At 41.1% G+C, this 19738-nt stretch overlaps 1 protein-coding gene across 1 annotated transcript in view; it reads right to left on the bottom strand.

Moving 5' to 3' along the window:
• Positions 1 to 19738, bottom strand: part of agrn (agrin) — a 174368-nt gene that overhangs the window by 94942 nt on the left and 59688 nt on the right. The window contains exons 4-6 of the mRNA XM_061800472.1: positions 15999 to 16223; positions 11960 to 12184; positions 9964 to 10170 (exon numbers count right to left, since the gene is read on the bottom strand). Coding sequence (XP_061656456.1) covers positions 9964 to 10170; positions 11960 to 12184; positions 15999 to 16223 — 657 coding nt within the window. The remainder of the gene's footprint in view (positions 1 to 9963; positions 10171 to 11959; positions 12185 to 15998; positions 16224 to 19738) is intronic.

The raw sequence follows: 19738 nt of genomic DNA, 5'->3' as shown, positions 1-19738 counted from the left end.
ATTGATAACCCTTTAAGTGCTAATCAGTAGTTAATATTCAATATTAGACTGATTTTCCATGTACAGTACTTGTTTTGTGTTTTCTGAGATCTTATATAATCTACTGTCTACTAAATAATGAGAGACAAGGTGGTGCACATAAACTTGAATTCAGGCTAGCTTTGAAAGCAAATGACTCCTCTGCAACTCTTTTCATAGTCTGCAATCTTGAGCTTAACTTTGCCCTGTGCAAAAGTTCAGCTGCCAAATTTGCAAGAAACCGCAGCTTGCGATAACGCCTTTGTCTCCCATTTGCCTTGTTTCACACATGTAAAAAAGATGAAAGTATTTCTATCCAAAACTGTTTTTATCACACAGTACCTCCGAGGGGCAAAATTTCCGCCTGATTTATTAATGGGAGAGCGTGTCAGGGACTTAAAAAAAAAAGTGATCTCCCCAAGTGCAGTTGCGGCACAGTTAGAAATTGAAGATTTATTTCATTTTTCTTTCAGATGGAGGAAGTAGTGGTTTTTTTGAGGATTCTCAACGCAGTCCTGTGGGATGATATTCTTAATACTTTCCCTCTCGCAAACTCTTAAATCCAACACCTCATGCATGCATCTGTGTTTCTGTCACAGAATGAACTAAAGCAGACAGTTATTCATTTATTCATGAATGTGACTGTAATGTGACCGTTGAATGGGAACATCTCCACAGCCAAATACACTGGCAGTTCCAGGGAGGCATTGTTCTTGTCGCTCCACGGCCTGAAGCTTTAGTCCCATGTGATGGTGATGGAAAGTGAGGACATTATTAAAGACTTCTGCTCTACATTCAGCGCTGCCACACAAGTTAAGGATTTTACATTCTAATGTGTAACCGCAATTTGTATCTTGGCCTGGCAATCAATAAACGGCAAAGCTTCAGAACGGATTTGATTGGAACCTCAGAATTCAGATGGTTAGGTTATATGACTTGGAAAGTGAAAAAAAAAAAACTTTGGGGAAAAATATGCCTCTAAAGTCCCTAAAAAACGCAGAGGTGGAACTTGCTGTGGTAACGTAGGTGAGAAAATGATGATAATGGTTTTCGCTTAAGGTGAAGAAAATTAACGACTCGTTCCCTGTCGGTTCATGACGTGTCGACAAAGTCAAAGGAGAGAACGTGATTCAGCATTTTTTTTAAGAATGCTAAAAAAAATATATGAAGTAGACTCAAGAGACTCAACAACTTAACCTAGGAACAAATGCGTGCACCTGGGAAATTATTAAGCGACAAAGCTATTATCAAAGTTCCAAAACCCACAAACCAGTGGGGAAAACTCAGTTAAATTAAACCCCTGTAAGTTGTTGGCAAATTGCTGAGCAAATTATTAGGTAAGTGCTGCTCAGTGTGTGCATCTGTAATTGGAGTCCGCCCTCATGCTTGAGGGTCCAGGTGCAATTCCAAATGCGTCTTTGTCCGTATTACGCAGTCTTTGGAATTGCCGGATTCTAGGTGACGCTTGCAGCGGCCAAATGGTTGAGAGAAAAACCTTACAACAGGGGTGCTCAGATGTTTTTACCCCAAGATCTACTTTTCATGAAGCCAGCCTCTCGCAATCGACCGGTGACATCTTTTTTTTTTTTTTTAGAATGACCAATGATGAAATAGAATGATTAAGTCACAAATATCCACCCACTACAAAAATGCAAAACATATTTATTTTAAAGTATATTGAGGAATCTTTATGTGTAAATGTAAGTTTGTGTGCCTTGCATAACCGCATGAGCCAATATTGCACAACACAACATAAGTGACTATAAACATTTTTGTAACTATCTGAGTTCACGTTGATGATCACTGAACACCATACGAATGAAAATGCACACCTGGGCTGTATCACGTCAGTGGATTCGTCCAACTGCACTGAGAAATACAATCTCCAATGTCCTTCCACACATCAGCCATGGCTTCACAGCACCGTGTAACTGTACTACTTTACAGCTGCAGAGATTTTATTGAAGATAATAGTTCCAGCTTATTTTTAAAAGATCGGAACAACGAGTCAGCTATCCCTCTTTTACCATCTCTCCATCTTGGAAGGACTTCTTGTTATTAGCGATGATGTGACGAACCCAGAACGATGCTTCGGTAGCGGCTTTCACTGTTGAACTATATTCTGTGAAAAGTGACTGTGCGACCAATTGGGATTTTAGTTCATTCACTTTTCTCATTCTCAGCTCGCTTTTCGGCGGAATGTTGGCGTCGTATTTTCCATAAACAGTTAGAAAATGCCGCTACACATTTCACTCCACTGGCAGATGAGGCAAATGCGCTTCGAAAATGACATTGTGAAAAATAAAACCGGCTCCCATTCTGTATGAAAGTTTTATGTTTTTGTTTTCTTCTTTACGTCAGCATCCATACTCATGTTTGATAAGGTTTCTTAAGCGAGGGTCTAAAATAGGGGGGGGGGGACTCATTGACTAGCACGTTTTCCTGTGTCGTTGTTTGCACATGCGCAGTGAGCTAAAGGTCAGAAAAATACGGTTGTCTTTTTTTTTTCCTGGCGGGCCGATCGCGATTGACGCATTGAGCACCCTGCCTTACAAGCTCATTACAAGCCAACGTTTCAGTGGGATGCAGCAAATGCAGACCTTGCACCACCTTGCATGTGTTTTTTAAACCCACCAGCCTTTGATCGAAATTCCTTGTCCTCTTTTGCTCTAAGACATTCATGCATGATATTAGTGACGGAAAAGGCATTATTAACATAAAGGACAAGACATACCCGGTGGGCTGTATCTGTCTATGCCTGAATACTTATGACAGGGGCAAGGCCTTCTCTCAACTCAAACCATAGCGCATTTTAAGTGTAGACTAGTGATTCATTTGTGAAATGAATGCATGTACCTGAACTTCCTTCTGTCCTGTCTGATACTGCATACAGTATGCGCAACTTTCTGAGTAGCAAATGTGACAGTCTTGATTTAGCCATATTGATTCTGCCTCGAAACAAGTCAAGAGCTATCTTGTTTCTCTATGATTGTGTTCCTCCTGGAACATCAAATAAACATTTTTCTTTGCAGTTGTGAAGTTTGATAATGAAACAGTTTAATGTTACTGATGTCACTAATTCCATCTTCAAGCAAAGGTATAAGTTAATGTTCAGAGAAGTGAAGAGTAAAAGTGCAATCAATTCAAACCAAATTTGCAAAAGTGTGGCTTCCTTGATTTCGACACAGCCCAACGGCATGCAGGAAACTCATGTCACTTCTGACACCCCGCTGACCCAAATAACCTCGACAATTTTCGCTTGTTGAGGACCGCCCGAAGCCCACGATAAGTGAATTGGCAGTCTGCCTGCTGTCAGTCTGCTTCCCACCGCTCTTCCTCAAATTAACTTGATTAGGAAAAGCTACACTCAGGCTGACATATGCCCTCAAAGCTCACCAACTGCTTAGGAGTCCAATGGCCTCATCACCAAATCCTCAAGGGGTGACTCTGGGGTACAAATGAACACAAGTCACGACTTTACATGGGCCATTTTCCAGAGGCTGTGGCATGGGATTAGGTGCAAGAATTTGAGATTATTATTAAATTAAATTTGGGGATCATCCGGTTTTCAAAGGTCATCCTCCATCAGAATACTTTTTTTCAAAATGTATTATGCATAACATAGGTCTAAATGATTCTGGGATATGGTTTAAGTTAGACATCTATGCCATATTGTCGATTACATGCCAACGGGACTAAATGGCACAAGGCTCACAAAACGTAGCTGACATTGTGATGTAGTTTTGTAAATGAACCTACCCATCCAGTAATCCAGCAAGTTTCAACATAGAAATACAGTAAACTGTGTATAGTGTTTTACACCGAACTATATTGATAATTTATGATGTAACAATGGATGAAATTTCGAAGCTTGCTTTCACTGTGGCCAGCGATCATCCAAATGGCATCTTCAATTCCAGTGAACAGGAGCGAACCACTAGCATAACTTTAAAACATTCCCCCTCTTTTAATTTTCACTTAGATCCCTTTTCAGATCACAGCCCCTCTTATTAGGCGTACAAGCCAGGTCAGTTCATCATGCAATTAATTACTCATGCTTAAAAAGAAATAAATATTTTTTTTCATTTGTTTGTTGGGTCTAATTACAGACCATAAAGAGTCACATGATTTAAATAAAAAAAATACTTTCTAATAAGTTCATAATAAGTCAAGCGGTTTTTTTTCACACTGAATTTATCCAGCATCTTTCAGTCAGACAGGAGGCAGCAGCAGCTCTAAATAGCAATGAAGGCATCTCTTTGATGCACACTGACATATTGCAGATCCAAATATCCTTTCACCAAGCTGCAGGCGGTACAGACAAGAGCCAAAAAAAAAAAAAAAAAAAAGCACATTAGGCAGAGTACATTGCACACAGGTACAATGACACGTCGGGGACCCACTGAGCCATTTTGATGGTTAATGCCCAGTGCGCTGCAGGGACGTGGCCCACTTTCTGGATCTTTCTTGCCGAATTCATGTAATACACACCAATACACTCATCATCTTCCATATTAATGAGATCTTCTTGAAACATTTTGTCAATGAGCCATCATTGAGTCAAAACATCTGTGTGTTTTGCGTGTGATGAGGAGTGGAGACGCGATAAATCTTGCAAACAGATGTGACCTCATCCATGAACCGGAATCTCTTCAAAGAATCTCACTAGGGCAGCACAGATTTGAATCGTGATTGCAATTTTGGCGGCCACAACCTGATCGTCTGTGGTGTTTTAAAATTTTTTTACATTTAAAATGCGGGGGCTGCTGCATATGGAAAGCGCTGCGTGCTGTGGCCGCAACCTAGTCAGCCAGCCACCAGGGAGCGGACATATGGATAAGACTTCATTAAATTCTACTATGCTCCATGGCCATCTTTAAATTGAAAGCTTAACATGATATTCAAGTCGAATGTAATATTATGTGAAGCTTTTAGTTTGAAATTGGCCCTTTCAGCACATTGACGGTGAGCCTACGGGTCATGGTAAGAAAGTTTTAACTATTAACAATTGCTGTAACGTCTGGTCTGACTTCAACTTTTCGGTCGCAGTAAAAAATAAATATTTTACTGGGATGTTTTGTTTCCAAAATCTGATGGAAATTTTCCAAGAAATGTTTTAGATTAAATTCAGTAGAATCTATCAGAAATCTATCTATCGCTCCCGTTTGAGATGGTGGCATACTGAGGGATGAAGAAAGGTAAAAAAGAGAGAGTTTCCTAGAACATATTTCGATGAGCGATTTGCCATCCCCGAACAACTGAAGAATTGTCACAATCCAACATTGTCTACTTTCTTTCTTCTACCAAGCCGTGTTGACATCATAAGTATAGGAGGGGGAAAAACATCAATGTAATACCGCAGACTATAATTCATCTTCAGCACAGGGAATTGACCGACAAAGCCATCTGAGTGGCTCTACAGTTCGTTATCCATAAAGTAACCACAACAAACATGTCCTCCCCTTCTAATGAGACAGACAAGGATGGAGGTTTTGTGGTTAGGAGGTTTTAATCAATTGAATCTGTTTATAACTGAACTCCACTGTGGCAAAAGCTCAACATAGAACGCAGTCATTTGAATGCATCAAATCATCGTGACATCAAGAGAGATGAAAATCTCATGTTTGGAGAAAGTGTTTTCAAAAAGCAGATACCATAAGACTGTGGGAAACATCTGGGCCTTTAAAGAAATTACTGGAAGCAATGCACCATTTTTAAGAACAAAGGGGATGTTCAGAGGTGTGGGAACTATAGAGGTATAAAGTTGATGAGCCACACAATGAAGTTATGGAAAAGAGTAGTGGAGGCTAGACTCAGGACAGAAGTAAGTATCTGCGAGCAACAGTATGTTTTCATGCCTAAAAAGAGTACCACAGATGCATTATTTGCCTTGAGGATGCTAGTGGAAAAGTACAGAGAAGGTCAGAAGGAGCTACATTGTATCTTTGTGGATCTAGAGAAAGCCTATGACAGAGTGCCAAGAGAGGAACTGTGGTACTGCATGCGTGAGTCTGGTGTGGCAGAGAAGTATATTAAAATATTACAGGACATGTATGATGGCAGCAGAACAATGGTGAGGTGTGCCTTAGGTGTGACAGAGGAATTTAAGGTGGAGGTGGGACTGCATCAGGGATCAGCTCTGAGCCCCTTCCTGTTTGCAGTGGTAATGGATAGGCTGACAGATGAGGTTAGACTGGAATCCTCTTGGACCATGATGTTCGCAGATGATATTGTAATCTCCAGTGAAAGCAGCGAGCATGCAGAGGAACAATTAGAAAGATGGAGACATGCACTGGAAGGGAGAGGAATGAAGATTAGCCGAAGTCAAACAGAATATATGTGCGTGAATGAGAAAAGTGGAGGGGGAAGAGTGAGGCTACAGGGAGACGAGATAACGAGGGTGGATGACTTCACATACTTGGGGTCAACAATCCAGAGCAATGGTGAGTGTGATAAGGAAGTGAAGAAACGGGTCCAAGCAGGTTGGAACAGCTGGCGAAAGGTGTCTGGTGTGTTATGCGACAGAAGAGTCTCTGCTAGGATGAAGGGCAAAGTTTACAAAACAGTGGTGATGTACGGATTAGAGACGGTGGCACTGAAGAAACAACAGGAAGCAGAACTGGAGGTGGCAGAAATGAAGATGTTGAGGTTCTCGCTCGGAGTGAGCAGGTTGGATAGGATGAGAAATGAGCTCATTAGAGGGACAGCCAAAGTTGGATGTTTTGCTGACAAGGTTCGAGAGAGGAGACTTCGATGGTTTGGACATGTTCAGAGGCGAGAGAGTGAGTATATTGGTAGTAGGGTGCTGAGGATGGAGCTGCCAGGCCAAAGGGCGAGAGGAAGACCAAAGAGAAGGTTTATGGATGTGGTGAGGGAAGACATGAGGGCAGTTGGGATTAGAGAGGAAGATGCAGGAGATAGGCTAAGATGGCAAAAGATGACACGCTGTGGCGACCCCTAACGGGACAAGCCGAAAGGAAAAGAAGACTGGAAACAATGCATATTGTCGGATTCAAGAATAAAGCCTCTTAAACAGGGACTCAATTATATTTTCTTTTGCAAACAACAACAAGCAAACAACCAAGTAACAAAATGTTTGCTATGCACGTTCTTGGAATTCAGTAGTAAAGGCTCCCAAATATTTGACCCAAACACTTTAATTGGGTTTGGTCATGGATTAAATTAGAATGCAATTTAGACATCTGTTGTCGCATTTGTTGAAAGTACAAGAAATGAAATTTGGGTTGTGAATTAACTAATTTAATAGTCTCAGACTCATGCACTCTATTGGGTCATGTGTCAGTTTTTTTTAACATGTTTCATGTTGTAAAATAAACATGGCCAGATTGTACAGGACTTGTACAAGAAATTACTGTAGGGTCAAAATAGCGACAGCAGAACTGCTGTTGTCCTTAATACAGCCCAAGATGGCATCCCTTTACTAAAACAGCAGACTTATAGTGCTTTAAGAGATTCAGACATGATTCAACAATAAATGTTGCAAGAGTTCTTTTGTCAACATTTGCAAAATCACACCCGATAATTGTTGAATATACAATACATGTTAATGTCTACTGATATTGAAGAGAGACTTTGACTGAAAACCTGACGCAAATCCATCACCATTATCAAGTACAGCAAGCCAAACAAAACCAAATACTACCTTTTAGACATGAAACTGAAGCCTGGAGGCATTGATTATGTTTGCGCACCAGGCTGACATTTTCTGACACAGCCACAGCACTGTCAAGGTGCAAGCATCACAGAGGAAAAAACTCAAACTGCTCGTGTTGCCAGATCTCTTTGGGTTATGGATTGATGGCACACACACACAAGGATCTTGAGTCTTTTTCAAGGCTGCTAATCTCTACAGGGTTTCTAAAGACAGTGACTAATCTAATCTGGTCTCAGTTCTACCAACGCACTGACAAAAGTGCAAGTGTATTTTGTGTTCAACTGTGCACATCAGCTGTCTGTCGGAGCTAACTGTCTTGGTGGGCTCTGACACATTTTTTCTTTTGATGTTTAATAAAAAAAAAAAAAACAAATAGGGCTTTGACGTTTGTGGTGTTCTGCTTTGAGTAATATGCAAATTTCTATAAGAATGCATGAAGCACCCCCCTCCCCCGCCATATACAAACTAACATGATGCGCTAGTGAAGGGAGCATTTTGACAGTGACGTAGAATAATAAGTAACAAACAACTAACAAAAATGGGGGTCGAGTTCTTGAAAGTTGTCCAAAACCAAACATCAGTGTTGTCAGTCTTTCCGACTTGTTTCATTTATGCAGAGCACAGACAGACAAGTCGTGGTAATAAGCGAAAAGCTGCTTGCTGATGATGACAACAGTAGCTCGACTTTGGTATTCAGATCTGTTCTAATGCCAAACAGGAAGCATGTAGACCTGAACCTGCAAATTACATAATCTGCTCCTTGGTGAATTTGATCCAATGGGATAGTATAGGAGAGAGGTTACAGAAGAAGAAAAAAAGTCACGTGAAATAAAAATTGTTCCGAGGCATTGCGTCAGAGTTCCTCACAATACCTAAGGTTCCTACAGTAACTGCTTGCCTTTTTTTGGACTTTATGTGACACTTACTAAAAAAGTACAGGTAGCCTCAACAAAGGGTGTTAAACACCTCACCTCGACAGCGAATTCAGATAATTTAAAAAGTACATCATACATGTTTGAATGTAATAGCTGAAAACTTCCAGAGACTGAGTACTCGGTGTTATTCAGGGCATCGATCGATTTCAACTGGACTATTTCATTGTTTTTGAAGACATTTTGCCTCTCATCAAAAAAAAAAAAAAGGCTTCATTTGTTCATGCAAGCTAGAACAGCCTGTGGTGTTGCTATTGATCCGAAAAGTTAGAGGGACGCACACATATACAGCAAAAGATACATATCAGTCTTTGAGGATGCAAAGCAACCGTTGTTAAAATGCATGGCAGGGGTCTGTGCTCGTCAACGACCATCGTAACTAGCTTGGTGCATGAACTGATGATGCCAGCTTGAAAGAGAGGTGAAACCTCTTGTAAAACAACCACAACAATCCAATTACCATCGATTCAATAACCTGAACATTAAATAACCTGGATGAATGAGAATATTCACAGCGTAAAGCTAACTACGACTAAAGCCTCGGCTGACAACACCTTTTGCCATTTCATCCATAGGAACGAAATTGAAATTTACCAATTGGAAATTAAAGGTGGATTAGACCTCAAACGAGTATGCAGTGAAACCAACTATGATGGGCTTTCATCATCAATGGACTGCAACTGCATGGATTTTTAATCAATATTTTCGAAAATATGGGAGGTAGTAATTTGGGTAGGCAATTAGGGGTTGGCATGCAGCGTAAAATGAAAGACTTGGCAGGGGATGACAGGGAATATAACACAAAAAGTAGGCAGACTTCTCCAACCTCATGGATCGTAGTGCAGTAAGTGTAAAAAAAAGACAAGACAGGAAGAAGAGCAGCGATACAAGACCCCTCCTGTTCGATCCACTCGGAGCAAAGGGGAACCCTTCACCCCCTGGCAGCCATCTGATGAGGTCGCCCATCGGGTGACCCCACTTACCACTTGCAGCCCGACAGCCAGGAAGACACAGCCAATATGGACAAAGACAGACAGACAGACAGACTGACGGACGCACTGCAACAAGAAAGAACAGCTTTGCTTTTAGACAATACACAACACAACAAGACAAAGACAGACTGAGGTGGTGGAGGGTGAATGAAACATGCGTGCGTTGTGGGAGATGATACGATGATCTTCAAAGATGAACAAGTGAAGTAAAGGCACAGGATAATCTCGCCCCTCCCTTCAGCATCACTGAATCATTTGCTACTGAACTTTTGAGAAAATCGGAAGAGAAAATAAGAAGGAAAGCGGGCAAAAGGAAACCCCGACCTCCTCCGTTCGTTCCACTCACCACACGGCCCTGCGTGCTTGATGGGGATGAGGGTTTTGCCCAGGCACTCGGCCTTGCGCCGCATACAGTCGTTGGTGTAAGTGCGACCACCCTTCCCGCAGACAGGCTTGTAGGTCCCGTCGCACTCGATGGGATCGCACGAGCATCGAGCATTCAGCTGCTCTATCACACACACGGCGTTGAAGCGACACTCCTCCTTACATTCTTCTGCAACAGGGAAGGAAACGTGGACCTGGTGTTGGTTGGGTAGGACCACCTATTTTTTAGTCACAGTAATGTCAGTCCAAATCCCTTCTGGGGAAAACAAATTGAATTGGAGATGACATTTATTGTGTGCAGAAGTTTTATTCATAACATTTCCAGATGTTCTTGTTTTTTGACAAAAATTTCATCTCACAAGATGGTGCTTTTTTTAAATTTTGATTTTAAAAAATACAAAATACGAAGCCAATTAATTAAAATAAAAAATGACAAGTCTGAACCTGAATGTTTCATTAGAAACATATAAAATACATAAAAATAAATAAAAAAATGTTTACTATTAATTTTATTCATGTTTGATGGACATGCTACTGATTATGTTCTGTGTAAATTTGTGCAGTACAAGGAAAATTTTTGTGTTAAAAATACTTGAACACACACAAAAAAAAAACACCAGTAGTTGTTTTTTCCTCCATTTTTGAGTGTCCCATTGTGAAATTCAAACATTGGCTGGCAGTAATATTTAATTTACATACATTTTACTCCTGGCGAGAGCGACTGGAGTCTTGTGGTAATTTGTTCTCTCACAATGTGACGAAAAGCGTAGTCTTAAAGCTAAAAAGTTTTACAACGCTTGAAGTCAACCCTAAAATTAGAGTTTACGGTTAAGTTCAATTATTAAACTAAACTAAACTAGACTAAACTAAACCGTTACACTTAATTTTCAACTCACCAAAGCAGAAATTGTCTTTGAAAGTCAAGGAAAGATTTACTGCTTGTGTGAAATGGTGAATTTAGCGGTGAAGAGAGAAAATCACATTTGAGGTCTGTGTTTTTGGGGCTCTCGCAAGACCTCAAATTTATTTCATTTCTCATCGGTGGATCAAACTGATACTGCAATCCAATTCTTTTTTTTCCGCTTCCTTTCAAAGGCCGTCGTGCTACATGTAATTACATTGGTGCTCCATCTCAGTAAAAGGCTACAAGGATGTGCAATAGCATGTGCTCATGGCTATTTTGATTAGCTACCAACTTGTAATTTGCCAAGGGATATAATTTCACGAAGCCATTTTTCAAATTGAATTGTTCTGTAATTTGAAATTGGAAAAGCGTAAAGGGCTAGAAAAATGAGGTACATAATCAAACTTTTAGCTATTGGGTTTGTTTCAGTGACCTGTACAATTTTTCACAAAATTTAAAACCTGTTTCATTACATGAAAAAAATGTGACTTAACAACATGCTACACTTTCCATAGCATGCTGCAGTGTCAAATTTGCAGTCTCAACACATTTCTCAGCCTTTGACATGGACGAATCTAAAAAAGAGACAGAGACTCATTGCTGGTTCTTGTTTCTGATGTTCAACACGAATTACAGTCTGTCCACGCCGCCGCCCTAAACCTACACTGCTGTTCCTCTGCTCACTTCTGATGAAAACACAGCGGGGAAACTGGTCTTCTTCAGAGGGCTATCAGACGAATAGCACAAGCTGACAGCTATTTGTTAACTATGGCTTCCTCGTCCTCCTGATCGAGTTCTACTGATAGTCAGCTTGGAGGCTCCTATCGAGCTGGAGGAGGCGACTGTTTTCATTGGACTGACCTCAAGACCTCAGAAGCACTTATCTCTATGCCACTGAGAGGGGTTAGATTAGGGTGAGGTCTTAATGCTACCTCATCAAATATTAACCAGAAATAGATTTGTAAACGGCTGCGAGCATGACATCGTTGTGAAGGAGAACGGCAGCTCGTATTGGACTGGCAGAAGAGAAAGCGTGCAGCGAGAGGGAGCTTACCCATCCTTCTGCACCATCCATCATGAATCTTCCGGAGTTTAATTCCTTTCTGCAGGCCCGTTGCCCTCATGGCACACTCGCTGGGGTAGGTTTCGCCGTCACTGGCGCACAACGGCTCGCTAGCAGGGAGACACGACTCGGGCAAGCCGAAGACGAGTGGCTGGCGGGTGAGGGCCTCCACGTGGCACATTGTTTTGAGACTGTTCTCACTGCCTTTGCAAGGGTCTGTGGAGATGTGTACGTTTCAGAATGTTCATTGACTGCTCCAGCAATGGTGTAGGTGTCTAATTCACAATTATATTTCTTCATCTGTGCGAAATCAGGTGATTATACATCAATTTTTTACCAAAGTACAAACTCTGACGACCTGTACTTGTTAGTGAGATAATAAAATAATTTGTGGTTGTTCAGGCAATAGGCATGTAACATTAAAATCAGAACTATGAAAGTAACTTTGGCTAACTAAGCTCAGAAAATTTGATCAATGCAACAATTTTGAACCAGGTGAGGCGCCCGGAACCATTTGGTCAATGTTTAACGCATCGACTTTTGGTGCCGACGGATGCAGTGTTGGGCCAGTGAAAAATCATTGTAAAAAAAAACAACAGTGGATTGTCTGTAGGTGATTTTTAAGACATCATTTGCCATGTAATGTACATATAAAACGATTTGTGAGTGATCTAAATGGTAGTTCACAGGATTTGTTTTTTGATTGATTTATTCATTTACCTAAAATGGTAACCAAACCACCCCAAATGGGGAGAAGCAGAGAAAAGAAGAGTAGTGTTGGCCATGAGAAAGTGTTACAATGGAATAAAACGCCTCTATTCCTGCTGCTCTAGACATATATTATATTATATTATCCTCAGCCGGGCAAGGGAGAGCACCTTCGAGCGAGCTCTTGATCGTAAGGAAGACAAGAAAAAAAGATAAAGAGGCGGTCGGTTTGATTCGCTCCCCCATTGCACCGCCTTCTTTGCGGGCTATCCTGTTTGGCCTTATCATCCCTGGATCATAATGGGATTGGTTTGTGGATGAGCTAGAGGGACGTTGTTCGCATCGAAACAAGACTCGGGGCTTTATCCACCTCACCACACTTTTAGAATGAGAGGAGACAAAGGATTTATGTTACAGCGTGACATTAAAACACAACCATGCTTCGCACAAGACATACCAAGTACTCATGAGTTATATTATCAATAGACCAAGAAAGGAAATTTGTAATAATAATTATTTACGAGTACCTTTTATAAGGTAAATTATCTTTGATTATAAAAAAAATCTTTGTATAGATGATGATGTCGTGCATATCTGCAAAATTGATTTAAAATGCTGTAATAACGATGCCGTGTCAGTCGTTAACGATATCTCAAGAAATACAATGCTCGTAATTTTCGGAATGCGATCAAAGCAAAAAGAATGCTGTGACATGCAAATGCAGACATACACGGCTAGTGCTGCCACTAACAATGAGTTCAATTGTAGATTTAGCTTTATGACACAGTGAGCAAGTGGTTCGCACATCTGCCTCAAAGTCCTGAGGACCAAGTGTTCAAATCCCACCGAAGTATGTGCGGAGTTTGTTTGTACTCCCAGTACTTGTGTGGCTTTTCTCTGGGTCCAGTTCCCAACCCCCACCCCCAACGACACACACAAAACAGGCATGATCGCTTAACTGAAAATTCTAAATCAGTGGTACCCAATGCCCTGTCCGCAGACTGGTACTAGGCCCTGGTGCAGAATGACCATCCATCCATTTTCTGAGCCGCTTATCCTCACGAGGGTCGTGGGAGTGCTGGAGCCTATGCCAGCTCTCATCAGGCATGAGGCGGGGTACACCTTGATCTTGTTGCTAGGCAAACACAGCGCACAGCGAGACAGACAACAGTCGCCCTCACAATCACACCTCGGGCAATTTAGAGCCTCCAATGAATCCATGTTTTTGGGATGTGGGAGGAAACAGAAAGAATGACCAATTTATACAATTACTGTTGCATTGCAATTAGTGTCTCAATGTGTTTTGAGTTGTAAATTGACCAGATCTTCTCTGCCGCAAGAGTTGCGTGTCTTAATTGACACATCAAGACTCCACAGAACACTTTAGTTTCGGTTCCTGGATAGGCTCCAGCACCCCCGAAGACCCTAGTAAGGATAAACAGTGGAGAGAATGGATGAATGGAGTTATCTGTTAGTTCTTTTTTTAAATAATCAATGAATAATGAATAAAAGAAAAATTCATCTCTGTATTCAAAAACAGTACATTATTTGAAAGTGACAGTTCAGAAAATGAACAAACACTGATTGTGATTCAGCTGTTTTGGTTGAAAAAGTGAAAAAAATGGGCAAAAATGTTGATGACTTTCAGAGTCAAGACATGTTTGCAAATGTCTTGTTTTTTTAATGAAACACAAAGATAAGTTTGCTTTAGTCGAGGACTACATAAAACGGAATATTTACTGCTACGAGACTGAAAGAGGCTAAAATTCCAGGGATTTTTATTTTCCATTTTGCCTTGATTTCTTCAGGGCATAATTCTTAAGCAATTAGTCGTTTATGATACTCATCACTAGTGTAAACAGGAAAATGCTTCAAAAATGATGACAGAAGAAGCAAAAAATACGTGGCTTCCACGAGTCAGCAGAAGGTTTTCTACCAGGACAATGCAGAGGCTTGAGGAGACGAGCAAACCCTGACCCGTGTTGTGTCTGCATAACGCAGCGCCTCAGCACCAGCCAGCCCATTACTTGAGAGCGACACCATTATCTCCCATTAAGTGAGAAGAACAGCTTCCAGGTTTCCTGGTCTTCTCTAGTTGAGGGTAATTACAAAAAGAATGGCCTGTTTGTCGCAGAAACTAGCAGCACGGATAAATCGGGGCAGCGCCGCTCCCTGTGGGCCAACCTGGGCCGGATTATATGCGACCGACGTATCTGCCTGCAGACCCACATATCCATCTCTCGTTGCCCACAACTGGGCTGTGCTTAAAACAGAGAAAATGCTCCATCTGCCTCTCCGCAACACAAAAACAAAAAAAAAAAAGGGGGGGGGGGCACCGTGGGACTAAACAACCATGTCGAGATGAAAACAAGTATGATTGGGGTGGGGGTGAATATCACGAGTGCTATGTGTGGAGGAACAACAGTTTAAAGTGCAGGAGTCTAAGGTGAAAAAAAAAATCTGAATGAAAAATGAGAATTAGCAGGAGCACATTGTACGCATGTGGAAAAGGAGAAGGAGAAATAAATAATAGCCAGAGGTAATAGATAAAAGTGAAGAACATGAGAGGAACACCAAGGTTTCTGCTCACAAGAAAATACAATCATTAGTTCAGGGCTCGTTAAATAGATAAAAAAAAAAATCTCTGTTTTCCATCTATTTGTTTGGTTTTCAATTTTGACTAGCAATTCACTTTTCAACTCAGTGGTGATCATTTTGGCGTTTGAAGGGGAAAACTGGTAGTTTTTAGTTTGATTTTGAAATATATCTTTTGGGACGCCAGCCCTGGGGGTTTTCTGTCACCCCTCGTACATAATGTACTAGTTTAATATGCATTGCTTTTGCTGAACTAAGTGAAAAGTAAAGAAAAAAAAACATGATTTCCTTCAACAAAACAGCCTTCTGTTTTTTTTTTTTTTTGCTCTTCCTTTCATGAAGTTTGTGGTCCATTTCTGCTGCTCGTACTGTGAAAATGTAATATTTTTTGCATAACTTCGGCACTTTAAAACTTAAGATCATTAAACCAAATGTAAATCAGATGAATAGAACCCAAGTGATCTTAGATTTTTTTTCAATGACTTTATTTATTAAGGAAAAAAAATCTCCAAAGTTATCTGGCCTTGTGTAAAAATGTAATGGTAAATTATGACTTAAAAGTGCCTCATCAAATTTTTGGGTTAATTTGCATCAATCACACCCAAGCCTGATTAGCTCCAGAAGTGTTAAAAAAACACTTAAGCAAAATCTGTCCTAAGAAAATCAAGCCTGACCAAAGTTTTGAAAAAGCTGCAACAAACTTTGCGAAATGCAAGCCAAATCTTACCGCATGGTCCTTGATGCTGCACCCTGATGTTCTTGTGGTTCTTGCAGGCATACTGATGTAGCTTGCACTCGTTGTGGTAGTCCTTCCCATCGCTGCCACACACTGTCTGCACTGGCCTGCCCTCACAACCCAGCGGGCACATGCATTTAGCTGATAAGCCGTCAGTGGACTGCACACACGTGCTGCCATAGCTGCAGGTCACCTCAGTGCAAGGGTCTTTGAGAGCTGAAGGCAAGGAAACACATGACAAAAAACAAAACAAAACACAGTTGAGTCCCAAACTGTGGCATTTTCACTAGAACTGCTGGCAAACAGTTGTACTTGAGGGCACTCTCGCTGTTACTGTAACAATGGACTGTTTCGCAGCATCGAATTCATTGTACTTAAGACCACTTCGGAAGGCCCAATGCAATCATTCAAAATGTCAACAAGTATTCGGCCCATTGCAGTCATTCAATTTGTCAACAAGTACTTGACATCCCTCATAGGAAACGTCCTCACGCAGCCTTGTGTTTCATTCTGATTTAGGACCTTTGAAATCTAAACATGCTTTTCCGCTACGCTCCTCCGAGCTTTAATCGCTGCGGCCAAGAAGGGACACATTGAATATTTACCTTGCCGCAAATGAGTCCAAGAGCGCAAAGAGAAAAATTGGAAAGGTATTCTCCCAGCGGTCTTTGTTCTCAGCCTAATTAAACAGGGTGCCACTTGTCACCGATTGATTCAGTCCTGCAGCTTATAATTCTGCTTTATGCTTGCTGCCACCGACTCGGGCCGTTCTCAGGGTCCATAAGCTCGACAAAGGTTAATGGAATGCAGTTGTCATACAGCAGCGCAATTCTTATCTATGACCGTCACGTTTGACTGTTCTCTCATGAAAAGAGAGGCATAACGCCGGCAGCTCTCCCAACTCCAAGTTGGTTGTGCACCCTTGCCAAGGAAAAAAAAAAAACAATTGTTGTTGCAACAAACATTGCTGGAAAGAGAATTTACACACAAACACAAGTACGCACACGCACACATTTACTTCACATCGTGGCCTCCTCTGTAATAATGCAACCATCAATTGCTGTGGAACATCCGCTTGAACAAATTGAGGCATTGGAATAAAGATTTAGCAGCAGTGCCTTGAAATGGCTGACTATGATTACCGATAGCATGTAATGTGGTAAATGTCTTTATCCTAAAACACAAGACCCAACCCATTCACCCAAGAGAACCCATGGGGTCACAGTGAGTAAAATAAGTATTTGAAGTTCTCCCATGAAGAAATCATAGAGGGGTCTGAAATTTTCATCGTATGTGCATGTCCACTGTGAGATAGATAATCCAAAAAGAAAAATCCAGAACTCACAATGTGTGATTTTTTTTGTTCATTTATTTGTGTGATACAGCTGCAAATAAGTATTTGAACACCCGAGAAAACCAATGTTAATATTAGGTACAGTAGTCTTTGTTTGCAATTACAGAGGTCAAACGTTTCCTTTAGTTGTTCACTAGGTTTGCACGCACTGCAGGAGGGATTTTGGCCCACTCCTCCACACAGATCTTCTCAAGATCAGGATTCTGGCTGTCGCTGAGAAACACGGAGTTTCAGCTCCCTCCAAAGATTGTTTTATTGGGTTTAGGTCTGCAGACTGGCTAGGCCACGCCAGAACCTTGATATGCTTCTTACAGAGCCACTCCTTGGTTTTCCTGGCTGTGTGCTTCGGGTCATTGTCATGTTGAAAGACCCAGCCACGACCCATCTTCAATGCTCTGACTGAGGGAATGAGGTTGTTCTCCAAAATCTCACAATACATGATCGCGGTCATCCTTTTCTTAATACAGTGCAGTCGTCCTAACCCATGTGCAGAAAAACACTCCCAAAGCATGATGCTACCACCCCCATGCTTCACAGTAGGGATGGTGTTCTTGGGATGGAACTCATCATTCGTCTTCCTCCAAATATGGTTAGTGGAATTATGACCAAGAATTTCAATTTTGGTCTCATCTGACCACACAACTTTCTCCCATGACTCCTCTGTATCATACAAATTGTCATTGGCAAACTTAAGACGGGCCTTGACATGTGCTGGTTTAAGCAGGGGAACCTTCCGTGCCATGCATGATTTCAAACCATGACATCTTAGTGTATTATCAACAGTCACCTTGGAAACGGTGGTCCCAGCTCTTTTCAGGTCATTGACCAAATGCTGTCGTGTAGTCCTGGGCTGATTCCTTACCTTTCTAAGGATCATTGAGACCCCACGAGGTGATACCTTGCATGGGGCTCCACTCCAATTGACCGTCATGTTTAGCTTCTTCCATTTTCCAATGATTGCTGCAACAGTTGACCTTTTTTCACCAAGCTGCTTGGCAATTTCTCCGTAGCCCTTTCCAGCCGTGTGGAGTTGTACAATTTTGTCTCTGGTGTCTTTGGGCAGCTCTTCGGTCTTGGCCGTGTTTCAAGTTTGAGTCTTACTGAATGTATGGGGTGGACAGGTGTCTTTATGCCGCTAATGACCTCACACAGGTGCATCTGATTCAGGATAATACATGGAGTGGAGGTGGACTTTTAAAGGCGGACTAACAGGTCTTTGACGGTCAGAATTCTAGCTGATATACAGGTGTTCAAATACTTATTTGAAGTTGTATCACACACACAAAACATTAAAAAAAATCATACATTGTCATTTTTTGATTTTTCTTTTTAGATCATCTCTCTCACAGTGGAGATGCACCTATGATGAAAATTTCTCATTTCTCCTCCATGATGACTAAGTGGTAGGGCGTTCAAATCGCAGGGTATTCAAATACTTATTTTCTTCACTGTAGATAACATCCTCCTAATTAGAAATCTGGTAGTCTCTGCAGCTGTGTACATAAACACCCTGGCTCACACAATATGAGAAAGGTTGAGTAGTATTTCCCTTCCCTTTAAAAAAAAAATAAAAATCCCCTTTTGAAACCATGATCTGCCTCCGGGATGAAATGACATCACTGTCTTTTTAATAAGAGCCAGAGATGTGAACAGAGATACTTTATGGATGTGTAAGAAGAAAGAAGTGCTATGAAGACTGCTCTTAATCAAAGCGTACTGTATGCCCCACTCTCTTTCTCTCTCTCCTCATACTCCAGACAGATTTTCCTCCCTTTTATTTTCTGCTCCTGTCAAGTCGTTTGGAGAACTTGCTAACGAACACCTTCTCCCCTTTTTAAAAAAAAAAAAAAAAAAAAAAAAAATATATATATATATATATATATATATATATATATTATATATATATATCTTGAAAGAGTATTTCAAAAAGAACTGTAGACCTAATTTAAAACCATTCAAAAGCAACTTTCAAATCAAGCATTAAATAGCAGCTCTCTGATGGAAATCATCAGTCATTGTGAGCCATCAGCAGTGGCTGCTTGATGGCAGCCGCGGCGAAACTCTAATTGGGTCAGAACAATGAAGCGTTGATGATCCTGGGGTCCTCAAGTGATGACCTCTATGAAGTTATCAGAGCAGGTCAAAGGTCATGTTGAGGCTTAGTGGTAAACACAACAGGGAAAACGGTAAAGCTAGACTAATGCATCATCCCAGACGCTTTTGGAGTCTCAGAGATTTATGCATACAGTCGCACAGTGCAGTCTGAAATTGGTTACATATAGTTTCAACAGTAACAGCAAATATAATGAAAAAAATAATAGATTTCCAACATCCTCGACAGATGAAATAAATTTCCCATCTGCATAACACGCTAATG

This window comes from Syngnathoides biaculeatus, chromosome 2 (genome assembly GCF_019802595.1).
Source record: "Syngnathoides biaculeatus isolate LvHL_M chromosome 2, ASM1980259v1, whole genome shotgun sequence".
Taxonomy (NCBI): Eukaryota; Metazoa; Chordata; class Actinopteri; order Syngnathiformes; family Syngnathidae; genus Syngnathoides; species Syngnathoides biaculeatus.
This window is presented reverse-complemented; position numbering and strand designations above follow the sequence as displayed.